This window comes from Orbicella faveolata, unplaced genomic scaffold, assembly GCF_042242905.1.
Source record: "Orbicella faveolata isolate gen_17 unplaced genomic scaffold, um_ofav_v1 contig_25, whole genome shotgun sequence".
In the NCBI taxonomy this organism is placed as follows: Eukaryota; Metazoa; Cnidaria; class Anthozoa; order Scleractinia; family Merulinidae; genus Orbicella; species Orbicella faveolata.
In genome coordinates, this window is record NW_028301553.1 from 2,157,349 (window position 1) to 2,178,490 (window position 21,142).

The following is a 21,142-nucleotide window of genomic DNA, read 5'->3' on the forward strand; positions in this document are numbered from 1 at the left end:
CTTTTTATTGAGGCTACAAACTTTCTTGACTTAAATTTTTGCAAGATAAAGCGAAAATTTGAGAAGGATAAAAAAAGCTACAATATATTTTTTCGCGGACATTTCTCGAGTTATGCGCGCGAGACTGGCGCGCGATAGATACCCAGACTTCTTTTACTTGCGACCAACCAAGAGGAACGGCTGCTCAGCATATTTTTATGTACCTATCTTTTGTGGCTGAAAACTGGGGCAATTGGGGCAATTTCTCATCGTATTTCACTATTTTCTCCGAGGACTAGCGATGTCTAACGTGATAGACGATGGAAAAGGTGATACAGATCCCTGCCCACTCCAATACTTTGATTTCAAAATGGTGGATCACAAGACAATGTGTCCATTTTATACCTCTTTGCTGACACGCTCGCCTGAGCAAGGGGTAACCCCTGAGGATCTTCACCTGTTACAGAGCGACCTGGAAACTCTCCTAGCCGGCGCTAATCGGCGAATACGGCAAATAGATTCTGAGACAAAACTGTTGGTTGACTGGGCAGAAAAAAAAGACAAGAAAAGCGTTCGACAGCGCGAGTTAGAAATTTTGAATTCCCTCCAGTCTTTGAAACGTAGTCGACCTGTAACAGAAGAAAAGGGAGCAAAACGGCAAAAATTGGAGGAGTCCAGAAGTACAAGTCCAGCTAGTCAGCCTGTAGGAAGACCGAAAAGTAAACAGTCGGCATCTTCTGAAGGGAGCCAAGAAGAAGAGACTTTTCCTGCCAGCGTTAAAGCTAAAAGTGATGCTCCTAACCGCTTTTGGACAGCTGTTGAACCTTACTGCGCTGACATAACAGTTGAAGATCAGAAATTCCTTGAAGAATCCTTGAAACTTCCGGATGATGATCAAGAGTATTATAAAATACCACCTTTAGGGAGACATTATGGAGAAAAATGGGCACAAGAAGATCTGCTTGAAGAACAAGAGGAGGGTTCCAGAATGCAGGAAAAAAAGTTACGTGGGACTTTAACTAATACAACTAGTGACAATAACAATAAAGCAAGTGAAGAAAAATCTTTACTTAAAAAGGCAGATTCTACTGGACTAGGAGAAGAAGATCTGTGTCCATTTGGTAGTCTTACTCAAAGATTAGTTTCAGCTTTGATTGAAGAAAACATAATTGCACCCATTCCTGAGCAGAGCTCTGGATCTGGCAGCTCTGACAGTGCAACCACGAGGAGTGGTAATAACCCCCCGCGCACCCCCACAAAGGCACCTCATGTACCTCATACTCGCACTTTAGAGGCACGGATTAGAGAGGAGCTGATATTCCAAGGATTGTTAGATGCTGATGATCAAGCAGATGAGGAAGTTGATGATGAAGTTTTAGCTGAGCTGAAACGCCATCAGAATGAACTTCGAGTCCTGATGGCAAAGAACAGACAGCACAAACTAGAGCTGTCAAAATTAACGCAAGAGGAAATGAGGAGACAGGAACTCAAACACAGAGCGCAGGTTGCTGACTCTGAAGTTATGGAGTGGTTCAGGAAAATGATGGCTTTGAAACAGAAAAGAAAATCTCCAACAAAAAAAGAAAAAGAGGCAGCCTGGAAGGCTCTGAGAGAAAGGGAGGCAATACTCAGAGTCCTTGGGAACTCTTGAGTTTGTAACAATTTTGAACTTCAGGAGCTGAATTATATGCACATCTCTACAACACTTGGTTGAATCAGACATGAACACAATACAACAACATTCACACCCTTTATAAGCACTAAGCAAACTACCTAAGCTCAATTCTTGAGAAAATATGATCGATTGTACTCTGGTAACATCACTGAAGCATGACAATACTTGTCTTGTATTTGTGTCACTCATGACTATTCTGACTGGTAAAATGTCGAAATAAGGAAAACAGAAGCACAATAAAGAGTAAGTCTGTGCTATAGTGGAAATGCACCTTGTCATTTTTTTGTTACTTCGGTATATATATCCTGTGTGAACCAGGCTTTTGGGAGCTCTGTCTATTGGGGGACTTTTGTCATGAGAGGACTGTCACTTCTTTCCAAACATAACCCCAGGAAAGGACACAATGATAAAGGGTCACTAACATATAAGTTGTCACTAGGTTACCCCTGTCCTGTTTATATGAAAAGTACAGCAGTAAAAATAGACCTAATTTACAACCAATCTGCTTGGCTTACACCTGAGTGACTGTATTTACTGAGGACAGTTTGACTGTGATAGATAAGCAAAGCAAGTTATTTCAAATTAAAGATTTTCAGTTAAATATTGTGTTCCTCTCTTTCTGGTCACTTTGTTAAATGAAACTTCATAACAATCAGTGGCAGATATAGTTGAGCCCAACCCTCCCTTTCCCTTATATTTAAATGAGGGAAAGTCCCATCGTCATTCCTGGGCTCACCTTCGTAACAAATCTTCATCTGCCAAATGCCAATGCAAATAGTGTTCCTTCAGTTATCCCCCCAAGTTATTAAAGAACAAACAACATTCCAGAGGGAGGTCTGCTATCATTGTAGATTCACAGCCAAAAAAAAAAATGTTCCACCACCATGAAACATTGCTCTCATTTGGTACATCTTGAAATCCTATTGTTGACATGTTGGCTGAGTTATCATTATGTTGACTACTATTTTCTATGGCGTTTGACATGCAGCACCAAGGCTACCTTGACATTTACCTGTAAATTATAGACAACTCCCATTTATGGACAGCCATACAGATGTATGGTAATTGTTAGTGGGCATTAACTTACAGGTAAAAAATTATTTGGTTCGACTTTAAAAGTAGCAAAAAAAAAAAAAAAAAAAAAAACACAAACAAACAAAAACAATACAAAATATATTTATTGATCATACACTCTTAGCAATTTTCATTATTTACAGCTTTTAGTTTTATGCACATAATTTGCTTTCTGGAGTTCCATTTGGTATCAGTTTGTGAAATGGCTATTGAATAATAGCACTAAAAAAAACAATATTCAGTTGTAATGACACAGCCATCATGTGTGACATCAACTCTTGCAATTTGTTGTAGTTCTTGCTTTAAATCTCAATATCCTATGGCAATGAAGTAATCTGCTAGTTTCTCCATAACTGCGCTACAGCACCCTGCCTGCATTCCATCAGAATATCCTCCAATCAAAAGGCATCTATTAGTTTTTACTGCAACAGCTCCCTCGTTGCCTTTGCGGCAGTAAATGGCATGTCCTGGATCTGATCTTACAAATACATACTTTGTTCGGCTTATAGCAATGCCTTTAGAAAAGAAAGGAGTCGGATCTTTTGTGATGCCATTGAGCAATGCTTGAGCCTCACTTGGTAGAACCTGTGACAAATTCAAGACAAAGTTAAAAAAAATGTATGACTAACCTTTGTGATGAAATGAAGTAAACACCCACATATGAGAACCATGATTTTGGGGTTCAGACTGATCTAGTTCTTACATTGTATTTCTCGGGTGCTTAGTGAGAATTCAGCGTGAAGATGTTCTTAATATGTTCTTAAACTTTGTTTCAGAAATACAACACATAACATGTTATTAGAGGTTTAGTTAAGCATGTTTTATTATAAATAAATAAGTAAGTAAACAAATCAGTAAATCAATAAATAAAATAAAAATCTGTCAGGTAGTAAACTAGTTAACATTAATGAGTAGAAAAGTAGCATTAGCTTCAACATTTTTCTTATTGTGACACTCTCTCCCTTATTATTACATAAGAAAATGTTTTATTTATCAGGTTGAACTGGTTCATATACATATTGTATTTTATGGGCCAAATGTCACCCTAATGGTCTTAATATCCATTTGTTCTTATATATGGGTGTTTACCATATTGTACAAAAGTTTTGACTCAATAAGGCATGATTACAATGGCAGATCTAGGGGAGGGGCCTGCTACCCTCTTTGAGCTGAAAGTTATAAGACCCTAAGTGATGAAAAATATTCCCTGCCTGCCTCCACCCGTTACTGAGCAAGACAGACTGACCACTTTCACTTCAACCCCTATGCATATGAGGTCCTCCAACAAATGCTTAGTTTGTTGTAAAATCATAATTGGCACTGCTCTCTCTGAGTCACTTGAGCCCTTTGAACAGGAAAAAGGCAAAACAGACAAGAATCTGTTCTGGCTTGAATAAGAAGACAAAGAATGATCATAGTTAATCGATTTTTAATTAGGCAAGATCTCCATTGTACGCCAGCTGGCGTGGCATGGTCTACACATGTACCTATACAAAGTGGCTGCCGACGCGACGGGGCGGTTTTTTTCAACGATACAGGAAGGATTATTAGCAGTTCTTGGACCGAGTATTATCGTGATTTTGTCTTAACTGAATGAACCTGGATATGTCGTGACGTTTAAACTTAACCACGGTATTTCGCTTGTCGGGAATGAATGCTATGCGCTCAGCCCGATGAAACACCTCGAAAACATTTTATACACTAATGTAAAGGAAAGCGCATGTTTTCATGATAACAGATTTTGATTCACCTTTTGCTTTATAGTACGACCTGGAAATCAGATTTCTCCAGCAGATGAAACGGTTTTACCAGAAATAAGCGATATCGATCGCTTTGTAAAAGTGATTCGTTGAATATTGACAAAACGATGAACCGTACGTAAGGAGATTTATGTTAGACGGCCCAAAAAAGAACGATTTCACTCGCACAGTTAAGCGACTGATTCATCTTCGTTCTTCTGATAAAACTTGGAAGTCGATACATCACCACAAATCAAAACAACTTAACTAGAACCTCACTTCATCAAAACTGGAAACGCTGGAATGTTTACGATTTCAAGTCTAAACAACAACAAATTATATATATATACACACCACAAACCCAGAGCTTGAGGCATATCTTGTCCCGTCCAACCCATGAATAGAAGCTCTTGCTACTTGACTTGTGCCCAATAAACTTTCATCGACAAAATTTTGCCAGCTCATTCGTTCAGACGGGAAAGAGAGTTAGTTTCTACTTTGTACAAATTTATTTCTTGTGTAGTACCGATTTATCAAAAGGACGGTCGTCACGCAACGCTTTTCACTAGTATGACAAAAAACCGAGAAAAGACTAGGCCTCAGTCTCAGTCTTCTTTACCGCGAAAATTGATTGGCGGGAAAGTTTACGAGAGTTCGCCATTTTGACAAGCGGAACACATCTACATGTACGAAGTATTTTAGCTTGTTTTTTAGGCTGATTTTCATCACAACAAAGGATCGAAAGCAGTGATGGATGCTTTTTTGCGCGGACAAAGCTCTGCTAAGCAAAAGCATCAAGCAAGCGAAGAAACGGCCGGGACTTCAAACAAAAGAACCATCGTTCCTTGGGTTGAAAAATAGTGAGTAACGTTTGAATGCTGTTTTATTGAACTCTTTCTTTGATCTCCAGCTGCGATTAACGTTTCATTATCTTTTTTGGACGTTGTGATAACAATGCTTAACAGTCATTTCTTGTTAATAAAGGAACTGGTTATCTTGAGTGAAACGTGAGAATTTATCAAAAGGGAAACTTTCCCAATGGGTATAGGCTTACTTACGTAAGACAATAAAAAGAATTTTAAGCCGCTGATCTTGGAAGTGAAACAGTGAAATAAATATATCATGAATATGTCATTTTTTTAATACACCGTTGCTCATGTAATCAACTCATTGTGTGGTTCCAGAGAATATCTATATCCACCCCAAGGAGGGATATTGGAAATCTCAAGGGGGAGGGGGTCTCAAAAGCCAAAAGTTTTAAAAGAAAGTATGAACCACAACTGGAATTTCCAGAGGGATGGGAGGGTTTAAACCAAAAAACCCATCATGGGAGGGCTATAGTTATTTTCTGGACCAATGCACTGTGCATTATGCACATATCACAGCCTTCCCTCAGGGATTAACCTTGGGATGACCATGTGGGTATGCCAGGGAACACAGCGGGATTTCAAATATTCCCAGGTTGGGGGAGAATTCAAGACCTTTCAAGCAGTTTGAAGGAGAAGGGAGGGGAAATTTGGTGTGTACATTTGGCAGCCACATTCATAATATGAATATTCAATGAGGACCTATAATAAGTGGAGTACCAGAATACCTAGGACAAATGATGACCGATCTCCAAATCAAAGGGTGCCCTCTAGAGGGGTCCAGGTTCATGTTCCCTTAGGAAATGTTCTGGATTTTTTTATCCCTCAAGTCCCATCTTGGGGGTTTCTGAGTAACTCTGAAAAATTTGACGTATTTCCGAAGGTGGAAACTGGTATGGATCTGCACCTGATAAGATTGTTACTTAGGAGTAATGAAAAGTGTCTGCAAAGGAAAATGTAATCTAGAGAACATTTTTATCATATAGTTCTTTTTGCAACCCCCATGTCTAGCCTGTGGGTCTTAAATTTGAGAACGATTTGTTGCTAATAGAGGGTAGGGTGAGGAAATGACCCTTTATTTTCATTAACAGCAGCAATTAAATTATACTTTTATCAAGGGTAATTTAGGGCCTTTATACTAATTTGCCATTTAAATTCTTTATTCTGTCAGCCGTCCAAGGTCTGTAGATGATGTTGCTTATCAAGATGAAGTTGTATCTGTGTTAAAGAAGTCATTGGAGGGAGCTGATCTTCCTAACTTGCTGTTTTACGGCCCTCCTGGAACCGGAAAAACATCCACCATACTTGCAATTGCAAGGCAACTGTTTGGGTATGTACTTATAGCAGAGATACCAACCTAAAAAATGAAATCCAGGAGATCACTGATTTTACCTTCTCAACCTTAAAAGAACATTGTTGAAAGTAAAGTTCTGCCAGTTCAACCACAAAAATGTGTCAAATTAATATCTAAAAAATTTCCAGTGAAATGCCAAAAATCAGCAGAAAAGTGTTAAAAATGTTGCTTTAATTCTTTCCTTCACGTAATTGGAGATTTGGTGAATTGCATGGGAGACTGGGAGGCAGTGGTGGTGGCAGCGTGGCCAAGTGGTTAGAGCGCCGGATTTGAAATCCGTAGGTCCCGGGTTCAAATCCCATTCTGACCGCTAGCTGATGTTGCTCTCGGTAGCCCCGAGTTCAACTTCTTGACTGCACTTATTTATCATTGTTTATTTTCATTGGTCCTGAAAAGCCCCAATGGGGAGTGGCCAATTACGTATACATACATACATACAGATCGCCGGAGCCTGTATAAGGGAAACTCCTGGATAACTGAGAGATGTAAACAAAGCCTTTTCCTAAATGTTTATTCTTTAATTCTGTATATGGTCAGTTTCTGCTAGAGACATGTTCTGTGCAACAAAAGTTATGAAAAATGCTAAATTATTTGAAATTGAAGGAACCAATGCCTGACTGAAAAAAAAAAAAAAAATTATTTGTAGTTGAGGAGGTGGGTGAAAATCATAGAAATTTCCAAGATCTTAAAGTAATTTCTATGGGGTTGTTAAGACCGGGCCCCATTTGTTCGAAGGCTATATAACGCTATCCACTGGATAAATCACTATTCAGTGGATAAGTGTTAACAAAACAAACCAGGCTATCCGCTGGATAGTGATTTATCTGCTGGATAGTGTTATCCACCTTTTGAACCATCCTGGTCTGGAGCCTGGTTAGTAGAAAAAAATGAAAACTGCAAATTTTCTAAGTTTTGATATTCTCGCAAGTGTCTGCAAAACTGACGTTATATTTTCTCACCTAAGCATGAGGAACCCTCTCCTTTGCACACACCAAATCAAGGAAAAATGAGTGAAATTTTTGCCAGGGAGATATTGTCAAATAGCTGTTTTTGTTTGATTCTGCTGTTTAGACCTGAAATGATGAAAGCACGGGTACTTGAACTCAATGCATCAGATGAGCGTGGAATACAGGTTTGTAAAAAAATAAAACATTTTTGACTTGCCACAGGTGATAACTAAAGGAAAGCTTGTTATCTCCTAAATAAAAAGAAAGTTTTTCTGACATGCCATAAAACTGTTAAAAGCAATAAAAACTTCAGCCTGCTTTGTTCAGTTACAGAGGCATTATTAATAAGAGAGCTCAATAACAAATAAGTGGGAAGAAATACTGCTGAACTTACCCTTCATTTATGTTGTTATCACTTGAGCTGGTCTTTGAGACTTGAAAGAGAATGGTGAATAGTCACATTTTAATCAATTAAACTAGTGTAATTGAATGCTTCATTTTATAATTTAAGTAGTTTGTCAATGTAGTTGAATTCTGTATGTAACAGAATATTAAGCTGACATGGGAAATGTTTATTGTCAAAATTATTTGTAAATTAGTATTTATTTATAAATTATTTATAAATTGCTTTTTACAGGTGGTGAGAGACAAGGTGAAGAAGTTTGCACAGCTAGCAGCATCTGGTGTTCGGCCTGAGTAAGTGATGTTAAACCAGGTGGTAGAGCAGGCATTTCCTGGCTTCTTGCTTAATTTGCTCACATTTGGATCATTTCATTGTAAAAAAGAATGATAACAAGAGCGGAGAGTAGACTAAGTTACCTCAGATCTGTGTGGCTACATTTGATGCCCAGCATTCATCAGTGGCTGATCCAAATATACAAGGAAATAAATATTGAGGAAAACTGTACTTCAGACTGTTGTTTTATACCCCTTTGAAAGGGTCTTTCTTCAAGAAAAGCAAAAGAAAGTACCATTTAAAGGGGTGCCTGGAATAAAGCCCTAAGTGACTTTTGGGAAATTTTGAGTTAGCTAGGATTGAAATACAGTGTACCTCCCAGCAATGTTCATATTTTACTTTGGTGTCATTATGCCTTAAAGTAACTAGTTCTTTTTACTACAATTAAGACAATAATCAATACCAGAGTAAACTGTGAAAACTGCTGGGAGTATTTCAATCATAGCTACCTCAAAATTTTCCAAAAGTCACTTAGGACTTTATCCCAGGCACCCCTTCATTTGTTAGCTTGCTACTAAACCTGCCAATTCTCTTGCCTTAGATGTAGGTCTCATGGCTGGAGGTCGAAAACTTCGATCTCGCATTGATTAACTTACACCCTTAGACCAATTTCTGAGAATACATGTACCTCTACAGTCCAATTTCTCATGCCTACCTAAAAAACGTGAGCTATTACAGCCTTAACTGACAGTTTTGAAGAATATTCAAATGTGGACCATTCAACAAAATCTTCATGTAAATGATGATATGCATCCCTCAAATGCTCTGGTTTTCAAGGGAAAAGTAGTAGCCTCTGTTATGGCAAGACGCAGCTCTGGACTGAGGCCGGTAAATATTTGAAATGTCTTCAGTAATCGTCAAAAAGTTCTTGTAAATCTTTGGATGTTCAGATACATGTACATTTGGGTTGTCCCTGAAAATCCTGAGACTCCTAGGATAAAATTATTATCATGCCTGTGGCTCAGAAAAAGTTGGCAGGTTAATGCAACACACTTGACATTCATTTTGTTTTTGTTTCAGCGGTAAACCATGTCCAGCTTTTAAGCTGGTTATTTTAGATGAAGCAGATTCTATGACACCAAGTGCTCAGGTTAGCCTTTCTTCATACTAAAGATACACCTAGTTGATGATTTTCTATATTCCCATCACTTGTCTGCTCACTAGTTTATTGATATTGTTAGAAGAAATTAGTTTTTGATATCTTTCTTTGTTGCCGATATGCCTAGTAGGGGATGGTCTTGTCTTGATCTTGAAATTATGTTTTTTTTGTTCCTGCGCAACAGGCTGCCTTGAGAAGAACCATGGAAAAAGAGACAAAGACAACTAGATTTTGCCTTATTTGTAACTATGTTAGCAGGTAATGTGTAAAGTGTACAGTAAGAACTCTTTCAAAATGCACTACATGCACAATGAACAGTTTGCTTCTTCTTTGTTTATTAAGAGACCTGATAAACTTCTGCATTCTGTTCACTGCCTGTGTTACCGGTGTTTATTTCCATGGGAAATCAGAAAATCTTTCCAATTTATAAGACTTAATTAGTTACTTCTGGGATATGTGACTTCGGACAATCTCAGGATTGCAGTGTTTTAAGTTTTTTTTTTGGTATATTTTTAGCATTGATGATTATTTTACCTTGCAGAATTATTGAGCCCTTGACATCGCGTTGTTCCAAGTTTCGTTTTAAGCCATTATCCACAGAAACACTGGAGAAAAGACTCAATATGATTTGTGAACAGGAAGATGTAAAATGCGACAATAAGGTATAGAAATGATAAGCTACACATGTAAATAGCAATGTCAATATTTTTGTAACTTGTTGGATCATAGATGACAAGAGCAGCCTATAAGTATTTGTCAAAATAAACAAAAGAGGAATATACTGTAGGCCTCTTTTACAATTAATTTCTTGAAAAAGCCTTTATTTTCGTATTTGTAATAACAGTAGTAGAAAGTTTGTCTGACTTTTGGTTGGATTAAGTTCATCTGTGACATCTTTATAGTTCTGCACTCAATGCATGCCTATAATGCTGTGGTGCCTCTTACCCTCTCTGCATACGCCCTCTGCATTGGCCTGCAATCCACACAGAGGACTATGTACAGCTAGCTATCTTTCCTGCATTGCTTTCCTACAATGCTAGGTTATTCAGTGGTAGTTGAGTGGAAAAGAATGGATCATACTTTTTTTCAGAATACCTTGGAGTGAAGCAGATGAGATTAAATGAAGTATTGAGTCATCCAGTGGATGATATCAGTCAATGTATATTGAGATGATATCATCCAGTGGATTTAGGACTAGTGTAACAATCTGTAACACCAACCGCAATCCCAGACAAACGTAGTTGAGTCAACAAGCTGGATGATGTATCCCCCATCCCCCTAATCAATGTTGGAAAATGTTGCCTTTTTTCAAGAATATCAACACTGTAAATGGGGGGAGGGAATAACTCTCTTGTTTTCCCAGCATTTTCGTCGGGAATGTAGTAGTTATATCTCTGCCCGGAAGTGAGAATTTCTTGTACATAATGGGTAAATATTTCAAGGCTTTAGTGAATGTGCTCAGCAGGAAGGCAGCTGGTTTTCACCAGAAAACAAAAAGCAAAAGTTTTTGAACTGAAGTTCTTTATAAGGAAAACTTTCCTCTAGATGGTCAAAACAGGCTGGTCAATTTGCCTGGTGCCTGGCCTCGTCCAAACTCCAGATATCTACTTCATTATACATTTTTCTTTCCACAAGGCAATTCAAGAGTTAATAAAAATATCAGAAGGAGATATGAGAAAGGTAAGACAAGAAGCAGTGATGACTGGAAATGTTTTTCATTTGAATTAACCTCATTAGTTACTATTAACAGCGGCAGTGACAAAAATTATCATAATGGAGAAATAAGATTTTTTTTAAAAAAAAGCATGATTCTGATGCTTTACCTCTCTTGTGCTCAGGTCTACATCAGAAAAAGGATTGAAGAAGTTGCGTACAAAACTCTGTACTTGCTATTTTTCCCATCCTTACTTTCCCACTGACAGCCATTTTGAAACAGTTTGCTTTGTAGGTGTACATACATGTGTAAGACGGCCAAAACGGTCGACGTAGTTACGACAGATACGAGTGTACGCTTTACGAGTTTATTGACAAACAGCGAAGACAATAACAAATAAACGGGAACGAGTAACACAAGGGTTATTGAGAATATAGCATTTGAACTAAACCAGTGCTTGACTTGAGAACTTGAGTATAGCTCAGAATAAACCAACTGAATCAACTGAATTTACTGAACAAATGGTTGCCAATTTATAATAGATTTGAGGAAACTGTAGGAATAACTCTAAACCAAATAAGGCTAGGGAGTGTATTTGTTGCCCACGAATACAGGATTTACCTAAGGGAACTAGGAGGTAACTTCTCCTACACAACAGGATTTAGCTAAGAGAAGTGTGTGGGAATGAATCACCAACACATACCAAATTAAGGTGAGGTGGTAATGTAGGAAAATAACCCAAATAGTGAGAAGAAAAATAACACAACACTAATAAAAAAGTTTGAGAATTAGAACTGAAAATGAGCTAAAGTGACCTTGTCACACATGTATGAGTTACTGACCAAGTGTGAGATCTAAAATGGCTGGATATTGGCCAAGTTCATTTTTTGTGCAAAAAAGAACAATATTAATATCCAGCCATCTGAACAGAACAAGCTCGGCCAGTAAAGGATTTATAATAAGGGATAAAGAACAATTTTGTGGGTCAATGCTGTAGTTAACATTGGATGTATTCTTTTTAAGGCTATAACGTACCTTCAGAGTGCATACAGACTGAAAGGAGATGAGGCTGTGGGGGCTGATGACATTACGGAAATAGCTGGGGTATGTTATCAAGCTCATTATGACTGTCATAATTAGAGACTTTAGCCACTTGGTTAACACAAAACCTCTTCACATCATCTGTCAGGTTGTTCCCTCTGAAATGGCTGACAAACTTTTTGAAGCCTGTGGTTCAGACTCGTATGAAAAACTGGATTCAGCAGTCAAGGTAAAGAGTTCATTTACCAAATTTGTAATGTAAAGAATTTTGTATTGTGGACATGGAAATGTTTTGGTTTCTTGTATCATTAGCAATTTTGCCTCAAATATTGGTCAATGTCTCTCTGCAGTGATGAATGTAATTATATAATAATTATTATTATAATTTACAGTAATTATAATATAATTCACTTATCCGGATTGCCTTTCTCTTTGACCTCGACAGGAAATTATAGCTGAAGGACATGCAGCAGCTCAGATTATAAACCAGGTGAGATATTAGATGCTTATTGACTGGGAGGACTGGGAAGGAATATCTTGAACATGAGGGTATGAGATCTCTCTGTGGTGCACTTTGCCTGTCTTTTCAGTCAGTCACTTTTCAACTTGGGAGATCTACCAGCTGATGTTACAGATGTCAGAGCAAATCCCCTTATTCTCAGCTAGTTATTCTTCTGTTTGGGATTTCTTTACAGTGCATCATTTCTTTTTAGACCAGCTTTAGTGTGATGGACGTGGAAAAAGAAGTTTGTTTTGCTTACCTGGTTTTAATTCTCTGTTGTTGTGTATTTTTCCACCTACTTGAATTCATCTGAGTTCTCTCTTTCAGTTTTTTTTTTCTCAAGCACAAGAGACTGTGTTTTACCCCATTTCCAAACATCAAGAAGAGATCAGAAAATACGATGTACGGTGGGGTATTTTTGATGCCTTCAGGCATTTGGAGATCTCACAAGAGTGTGATATCTCTTTTCAACTGAACTAGATGTATGGAAAAAGTAGAGGAATAAAATTGTACAAGTCGATTCTATTTGAGATTGGATATCCAAACACTGTCCTGGTTAAGATTCCCTTATTTCAACTTGATGAATTATTTATAAGTTTGAGATGTCATGTGTACTTTATGGAAAATTTAACCACTTTTTGTAAGGTTATAAATAAATGTCTAAATTCATTCTGTCTAAATCTTCTAGGTTCATGACAGGATTGTTGAAATGTCTGAGTTAAATGATCACCAGAAATCTGCCATCATGGAAAAAATTGCTGTAAGTATGCACAATTTGAAATTTTGCTACTTCCAAGATTAATTCTGCATAGATGTAAGTGAAATGTAAACACAATATGGTAACAATAACTCTTTGTTGATAGTAGTGTCAATTGACTAGCAAGTTTCTTTCCTCTGTGTATTCCAAATCACCCATTTCATAAGGTTACTGTAATAGTCAAGAAACAGTAGGAACACACTTGCTTTGCAAACTATTTATTTGTTCTTATACATTCCAGGCTCAAATAAACTGTAAAATTCAAATAAACCCAGATCCATGGTGCCAAGTTTGAAATAAACACCAGTGGCGTTTAATTGAGAAAACACAGAGCGTGACAAATTTTTACGTTACTGCAGTTTTGTAGATGAAGTGAACACATGTACACATTGCGTACCTATTTATTGAATGTTACATACTTTTGCACAGCGCGCTACATTATTGTACATTACATTGCGTTAAATTACATTTGCTTTGTGTCAACGACTTCTTGACTTTATATACGTGACAACTTTTTCACTCTGCATTACATTGCTTTGCATTACAAAAACCAAGATCTCCAATTCCAATTCGATCCTGGAATGCACGGGCATTTCTGAACGAGTTCTTGTCAACTCCTTGGTGCTCCGTGGGTAAACAAATGACATATTTATTTACATTGCATTAGCATGGTGTTTACGGCTGCAAAGAATACAGCTTCCTTAAAGTGGTGGACGAAGTAATAAAACGGAATTTCAAAGTTTAAGGTTTCTGATAAATTATTTGGAGGACATTGGCGATTTTGTTGTCATTTAGTGATAGGCTTGAAAGCTCAGTGTCTACAGCTTACCATGTATCATAATTTGTCTTTCTTGTTTTTTTTCAGATTGTTGATAAATGCCTGTGTGATGGTGCTGATGAGTATTTACAAATTTTAAGCTTGTGTTCAGTAATGATGCAACAGTTTTGCCATGCAGGACAAACATGACTGGATTGGACAAGGCAAGATGGCGTGGCAGCATTCTCATCTGTCTTGTGACAACATTGCTGTCTGTGGTGTCACATTGTTATCTCTGTTAGGCTTATTAAACTTTCAGCTGTATTGTGTAACTTTTCTATAAATAAAGCATCAACCACAGATAACGCAGTAGAGACCTCTGATAAGTTATAATATTGTGTTCATGCAATGTAAATCTCGAGTCCCTGGTTCGGTTTCAAAGCTGAACTGACATTTATTCACTAATACATATATTCAGACTCTTGTTCCAATTTCAAGTTTCACTTTGAAATTAGTCACCTGTGGCCAAAAGCTCACAACAACAACAAAAAAAATTGAGCGGCAGGCGCCATTAATATGCATTCATTTCGAACATTTGTGCGTCTAGTTCCAAAATAACAAAAGCGAGGTTTTGTAATTATTCATTTTCTACTTCCAATCCAATGCTGAGTGGTTGAATTCTGTCGGGAAGTACATCTGAAGTTCACATTAAAATAAATATAATATCCAAAATTTTGTTCGTGAGGAACTGCTCCCACCTCACCGTTAAACTCACACCCAGCAGTGCTGACGCTCCTTTCACTGTTAAGATGCCACATCTCGTTATTTTGCCAGGTGCCCGCGGTGCATTCATTACACTCAATATCCCGTATGTTTAGATATTCATATGTACGGCACTGTGTATACCACTGACCAAACAGATCGTGGCCCTCCAACTTTGCGCGAGCGTAGTCAGTGTAGACGAGACCATCCGGGAAGTTGCAAGTGGCTCTAAAATGGGTTGACGAAACTGCAAGTGACTGCATACGGGAGAGGGATAACCGATAAGCGCTCCAGTTTATTGTGCTTGCCTCTTCGTTTACTGGGAAGTCAAGACCAAATCTCTTAACCTTAAACTGGTCGTTATTTCCGTAAGAGAACGACTGTATTAGCGTCCAAACATAGCCAGGCTCATGAGTCAAGTCGCAGTAGACTTGAAAAGGCTTGTTTTGCGAATCGTAAACTCTGAACCTCCCAGAAATCTTTGCGCCATTTCTTGCCACATCCTTGCAGTTACGAGGATGCTTTAGTGTCTCACACCACTGACCAGTATAGGCGGGAGGGCAACTGCAGTTAAACCTCACAGTGGTGGGTTCACAAATCTCCTGACAGGTCCCACCCTGCAGACACGGATTGTTTTGGCAGCATCTGTTAACACAGCGGTCAATTTTGTGGTGAAAACGCCTGCCATGCTAAACACAATGAAATTCATCAGCATTAATTTCAGTGATATACCTTTTAAAGATCCCCCCGGTCACATTCTCTACGGACACCCGCTTATTACCTACACCCAGTTATTACGGACAAGTGCTCAATACGCACACCCGTTTCATACGGCGGACACCCAGTTATTATTGAGCAACACCTGTTTATTACCGACGCCCGCTCATTGCGGATACCCGTCTATTACCGACGCCCGCTTATTAAAGACAACTTCGCAATACGCACACCCGCCTAATACGGATACCCGGTTATTACGAAGCTCCTCTTATTATGAGCAGCCGCTTAAAATGGACGTGCGCTTATTATGGACAGCCGCCTATTACGTACAATTTTGTCGAATAAGGTCCCTGTCGTTGTTCAATTTTACCCTTGGTAGAATATGATATTTCCTTTGTTCTAATGTATGATAATACATTGCATGAAGAAATGGGAAGTAACGTGTTGCATCAATCGTAAAACTGTACCACAGCATACCCATTCATTACTGGAATCAATTTTATGTACAAAGTTGGACCTTTGTAAGTTAATACCTATATAAACTACTTGTAACATGACTATGCTACTCACCAACTTTATAGACTAAGATACTTTGTGTTAAATCAAGATTAGAAATCGTTCCTCTTCTCCCTTCCGCGCGCTGTTAGTTGTTTGTTTGTTTTCTTACCTATTTTTTGTATTTAAGTTTTCCTTTCTTTTACTCTTTCTCTTTTTTCTTTTTTTTCCTTGTTTGATTTAGTTATAGTAAACGTGTATTGTCAAAATTAACTAATTCTTTTCTTTTCTTTCGTTTTCCTATTGTAAGTAAGCAGCACCTGGTGTAAATAGGTAATGTAGTATGGATGTAGTAAAAGCACAGTAGTTTGGTATTGCAATTTGTAATTTGTGGTACAAATAAATTGTTAAAGGTGTGTTACTTAATATTTTAAAATGTGAACCGTGTCGTAAACACATAAATTCTCGGAAAAATGACTCCAACAAAATTAACCTGTTTACTACGTCTTTCCTAAAAAGCTCCTTCAATTAAATTATAAAGAACAGGAAATATCCTTAATGACTATACTTACAATGATGTACTCCCGTACCAGGTCGTAATAATTTGTTCCAGCTTTATATTTCAGTGCATCTGGTTTCATGAGTTTGTTAACATCGTTCAGTTGGCAGTTGTTTCGTGGAGTGTTTTGTATGTAGTTCATTGAGATACAACGACAGTCATCTTTGCACGTCACGTGACACCAGCTGACGCTGTCCACTGTTAAGCTTTTAAACACATGACCTTGAAGGGCGTGGTCAGCGACAAGATGTTGGTCTATGAAAAATTTGAAGTTTTGACATATTTTATCTGTACAGACGAGATGTTCTTTCAGCATATGGAACGTTAAAATCAACTTCAACCAAAGCCAGGTCTTCATCATCCTCAATGCTTTTAGAGATTCAGCTAAGTTTCCTGTAAACAAGATGAGATGTATATCTGTATATGAAGTTTATTTTTCGACCATTCAACGTAATAGAAAAGGGACATCTTAGAAAACATTTCGGCTTAGTATGGATGGAGGCACACATGTTTAATATGTAGTTTGAATATGTTTAATATATGTTTTGGTTTCGAATATTTTGTGTTGTCATGGGAAAGATGACCGTGATTTTGTTGTGGTTTAGGAGTGCGACTCTTACTTTTGATTTTCATCTAAACAAGTATTGCAAATATATTCTTAAATAAAAACTGACTCTACGGCAATAGGCAAAATTAAATTATCAGAAAGTAAATTTTTTTTTTTTTGGTAAAGTTAACTCGATTTGATTTTTCTCTTGCTGTTAGAGGAACGTACCTTGAAAAGGCCGATAACAGAATCGGCACAAACAGCGAGAACTTCGGCTCAGAGAGTTGACGGGCGCGTGATCTCAATCTGAAAGTTTTGTCAAAAGTTCGAAGACAAAGCCAAAGGAAAAAATTGCCTGGTATTTTGCCTTGAAAGTTCTTCGATGACAGTTCAACTCCTCAAGGTTGTTTCTTATTCTGAAAACAAAGTAATTGAATTAAAGTTGAACGGTTACGCAACCTCAAATATAACGCGATTATAGGGCTACGAAGTGGAATTCTTTTCTTTTTCTTAATTACTTTGTTGCTAGTTGAGCAGGCTTGTTTTCAAATACTCACCTTTTAATTGGAAATTTCCTACTGGGTCCACTAAAACGACCGGCGATATCTATTGTAACGAAACAAAAGGGAATAAGTATGTGGAATTATAGCGCGAAACCTGATATTTGGTCATATCGCTGGGATGGCAAGGTCAACAGTCAGTTAGAAAACTGCAAATTTTTGTAGATGCTATCTAAGTTTTGGATTACTATGAGAAATTTGACGGCAGCTACCATAGAATCAAGCATTCCAAATCAAGAGATGTTTATGCTGGAGGGTCAGTAGGGGGCCTCCCACAATATTAGTTTACCGTCCGGTTATTTATCGCTTCTATTGATTTTTTGCTGTTGTCATTGATAAATCTTTTGACAAAAGATAGCACTTGCCCTCCTTGCGACAAAAATAAATGCATTAAATTGAATAAGTTGAAGTTTGAGCGAGTTTTGACCCTTGTTTCTTTACAAACTTGGCATTGTTATTGCTTTCTATATGATTTTCTTTCCTGACAAATGTGACCGCGGATACACTAAAACTGAACAAATTCAGCGAGTAAGCCAAATAAAAATATGTATAACTTAGGCCAAAGAGGATAAAAGATTAACCAAGTTGGTTTGGATTTTTTTTTTTCAAAACAAAACAAAGCAAGCGAGCAAAGAAAATAAAACAGTTAAAAACTAGCATCATGCATGAACTGGTTGTAGAGTATTTTCAAACAAAATTAAAATTTTGTGGCAAACTTGGCCCAAAAAGTCGATAAGATCTCTGTTTATGCTTTAAGTAGTTCTTTTTATTCACCTATTGAGACAAATCTCACAGCAGGTAAACAAAAAAAAATTGCTTTTGTGTGGTGTTCAATGCCCTCTCCTAGCTAGTTGTTAGGCTTGCCACTTAAATTCGAAGAAAAAGAATTTCAAATAAACATTAAAATGAATGTATATTTGTGGCCGAAGGACGGCTATAATCACATAATCCTGTTATGACAATCAGTTATTCTTTATCATAATCATTGATAAAAAGATTTCGATTCTGATTGTTTCTTAGAATGTTCTCAAATTTTCACGGAATTAGATCTCAAGCAGGTGGAAGTTAACTATTAAAAAACAAAGCGCACTGTAACTAATTATGGAATCGTATGATTGATTAGGTGGCCATTGTAAACCTTGGGAGCTATGAATGTTTTCGGCGAATTAAGGTAGCTTACTACAGTTTTGATGGATTATAACAGCTCAACTTCTAACTCTTTTGAAAAATGTTCCAAGATGTTTTTCCTTTCTCTATTTACTGTTTACATAAGTCTTTTACCATTTTATGTGAAACTTGAACAATTAAACGACGACAAATGGCCTAAATGAATGACCGAGTACCTAGGGAGAGACTGGGCACTAGTAGGTTGAATCACGTTTCTCTCAAAATTTACCCGTATGACCCCACATCAAAATTTCAGGAATAGGAAATTGGCTCTGATTTAACATTCATGCAAAGCAAAATGAAAATCTGTAAGACAGATTTTCGCAAACTAAGAAAATGTGAAATCAAAAATGGCTCAAAATCTGTCTTACAGAGTTTTTAAAAGTTTTGACTCTAAACGTGATTCACCCCTACAAATCAACTGTGGAAATTTCATCACGGGTTGTACGGTAGGTTTTCGAGCAATCCTCGACCAAAGACTGGCTTTTACAACCTTGGACGAGAATTGAATTGCGCATGCCCTTTACTTAAGCTTACGCTCATGTGACGCCATGTATCGTGTGCGAGAAAGCAAGAGTAATTTAGAGCTCTTTTACCGGTTGTTTATCGAGTTTTTTTTGTCTTTCAAGTGCTGAAGTGGATTTCGTTTCTTCTTAGGGTTGCTTGCGTCATTTGTGCACGCGCGATTAATACTGACGTCTGGCAAGCAATCATAGCGCGCGTTACTAGTCTCCGAAAAACTGTAGTAAACCACCTTCCAATGTTGTTGTTTATAGTGGTCAATACGCTTAGCTACACTAAGCCAGTTCACAGGCAATTATATAGCCTGTTAGGCTTAAAAAACCCAACTGAAGGGAGGTAGACCAGTTGGCTATTTACAAGCTCGACCGAGGAGTTGAAATAGCTAGGGTCTACCGAGAAACAACCCTATCTAAGTGGCCAGAGCGGGAATTGAACCCGCGACTTCTGGACTTCTGACTTCCGCGCAAAAAGGCTTTGGCACAAAACGTTCACGGCTTATGAACCATTTTAATACTTCAAAACTGTTATTGCATTTGTGATTGATTGATATGCTCAGTGTTTTTGTTGTTAAATTTTTTGTCTTGCTTTCGAAGTAGGAAATAGTAATTAACAAATCTGTTTCTTACCCTATTTTCGCGGACCTTCAATTTGCCGTATTTCCCTCTATACACGTAATACGTGTGATTGATTAGTAAGCAAGTCTTGAGTCTGTCGTACATCTTATTTGTTGTAGACAACCATGACTAATTTTGTCGTTCATCTCAGGGTAGAAGCCGGAGCAGTTTTCCTAGAATGTTGCTCATAATAATTGTTATAATTTGTCACTGTGTTTGCGTACAAATGATAGCTCGTTTAATTAAATATTGCAGAGGGGCTCATAAATTATTTAAAGGCAAAACAATAGGAACTGACACAGCGGGAAAGTAAAAGAAATGAGATTGTTTCTTCGTATGTTGCTTTATCATATAACAAAGAAAATAATTCAGGTCTACACGCATTCCACAGTTAAGTTGACAAAAAGTAACTCTAAAATATGCCTATTCTAGAATGTTTCAATGTTTTTTTTGTCAAACTAGTCAAATTTAATAAAACAAGGATAAGATATTGTTTGTTTTTGTAATCAAATTCGATGGCAAAAAAGAATTGGAATACTGAATGCAGTATAGGCATATTTTTTAATTAATTTTGCCGTCAACTAACAGTAGACTTCTAAATTATTCGGTTTTGTTTCATGCTTAAGCAAAGAATATAGAAAAAATCAGCACGCAGGCTACTTAATAGTAAGCGAATCATTTCTGCTTAGTATACAAGAGTTCCCGGGCTGTGATATTTCTTCGACAAATATAGTTTTAATAGAACTATAGTTGTCCGACGTTTCGATGTTGCTAACATCATTATCAAGGTAAAAATGACAGTTTTGCCTTTTTTCTCATCAGCAAGCGATTAAAATTTCTGATTAGAATCAACGACATAATTAATGAATCGAAGAGAATTACGCTGAAATAAGAAATTCACCTGCAAAATCTCAGTCTAGACTAGCTACTTGAATATTCCCATTTTACACCAAGCCGAGCAAAATGCGCACATGTAGGGCGAAATACACCTTATTCCAAAATGGCCGCCATTTAAGTCT

General features: G+C 37.5%; 4 protein-coding genes across 4 annotated transcripts; 2 read left to right on the forward strand and 2 right to left on the reverse strand.

Annotated features, from left to right (window-relative positions):
* Positions 1–176: 176 nt before the first annotated feature.
* Positions 177–2,255, forward strand: LOC110039992 (transcriptional adapter 3-like). Its single transcript, XM_020745177.2, has one exon. The coding sequence runs from the start codon at positions 281–283 to the stop codon at positions 1,628–1,630; it is 1,350 nt and encodes a 449-aa protein (XP_020600836.2). The 5' UTR covers positions 177–280; the 3' UTR covers positions 1,631–2,255.
* Positions 2,256–2,814: 559 nt separating this feature from the next.
* On the reverse strand, positions 2,815–5,026 carry LOC110040586 (profilin-2-like). The gene is made up of 2 exons (XM_020745835.2): positions 4,822–5,026; positions 2,815–3,313 (listed from the first exon to the last, which is right to left on the reverse strand). The coding sequence occupies exons 1-2, from the start codon at positions 4,930–4,932 to the stop codon at positions 3,038–3,040; spliced, it is 387 nt and encodes a 128-aa protein (XP_020601494.1). The 5' UTR covers positions 4,933–5,026; the 3' UTR covers positions 2,815–3,037.
* Positions 5,027–5,083: 57 nt separating this feature from the next.
* LOC110040587 (replication factor C subunit 4-like) lies at positions 5,084–14,545 on the forward strand. The gene is made up of 13 exons (XM_089293107.1): positions 5,084–5,327; positions 6,505–6,663; positions 7,759–7,819; positions 8,272–8,330; positions 9,391–9,460; positions 9,654–9,727; positions 10,011–10,131; positions 11,105–11,149; positions 12,147–12,227; positions 12,313–12,393; positions 12,610–12,654; positions 13,355–13,426; positions 14,289–14,545. The coding sequence occupies exons 1-13, from the start codon at positions 5,218–5,220 to the stop codon at positions 14,388–14,390; spliced, it is 1,080 nt and encodes a 359-aa protein (XP_089149233.1). The 5' UTR covers positions 5,084–5,217; the 3' UTR covers positions 14,391–14,545.
* A 255-nt stretch (positions 14,546–14,800) lies between these two features.
* Positions 14,801–17,094, reverse strand: LOC110039980 (uncharacterized). The gene is made up of 2 exons (XM_020745169.2): positions 16,727–17,094; positions 14,801–15,631 (listed from the first exon to the last, which is right to left on the reverse strand). The coding sequence occupies exons 1-2, from the start codon at positions 17,072–17,074 to the stop codon at positions 14,822–14,824; spliced, it is 1,158 nt and encodes a 385-aa protein (XP_020600828.2). The 5' UTR covers positions 17,075–17,094; the 3' UTR covers positions 14,801–14,821.
* Between the last annotated feature and the right edge of the window lie 4,048 nt (positions 17,095–21,142).

What these genes read in the sequence shown, in the direction of transcription:
- LOC110039992 (XM_020745177.2), top strand. Translation starts at nt 281, where the DNA reads ATGTCTAACGTGATAGACGATGGAAAAGGTGATACAGATCCCTGCCCA.
- LOC110040586 (XM_020745835.2), bottom strand. Translation starts at nt 4,932, where the DNA reads ATGAGCTGGCAAAATTTTGTCGATGAAAGTTTATTGGGCACAAGTCAA. An exon ending in CCTCAAGCTCTGGGTTTGTG is followed by an intron (nt 3,314 to 4,821) that starts GTGTGTATATAT and finishes AATTTGTCACAG; the next exon opens with GTTCTACCAAGTGAGGCTCA.
- LOC110039980 (XM_020745169.2), bottom strand. Translation starts at nt 17,074, where the DNA reads ATGATGAAGACCTGGCTTTGGTTGAAGTTGATTTTAACGTTCCATATG. An exon ending in TGGTACGGGAGTACATCATT is followed by an intron (nt 15,632 to 16,726) that starts GTAAGTATAGTC and finishes CATTGTGTTTAG; the next exon opens with CATGGCAGGCGTTTTCACCA.
- LOC110040587 (XM_089293107.1), top strand. Translation starts at nt 5,218, where the DNA reads ATGGATGCTTTTTTGCGCGGACAAAGCTCTGCTAAGCAAAAGCATCAA. An exon ending in GTTCCTTGGGTTGAAAAATA is followed by an intron (nt 5,328 to 6,504) that starts GTGAGTAACGTT and finishes TTATTCTGTCAG; the next exon opens with CCGTCCAAGGTCTGTAGATG. An exon ending in CAGAAGGAGATATGAGAAAG is followed by an intron (nt 11,150 to 12,146) that starts GTAAGACAAGAA and finishes ATTCTTTTTAAG; the next exon opens with GCTATAACGTACCTTCAGAG.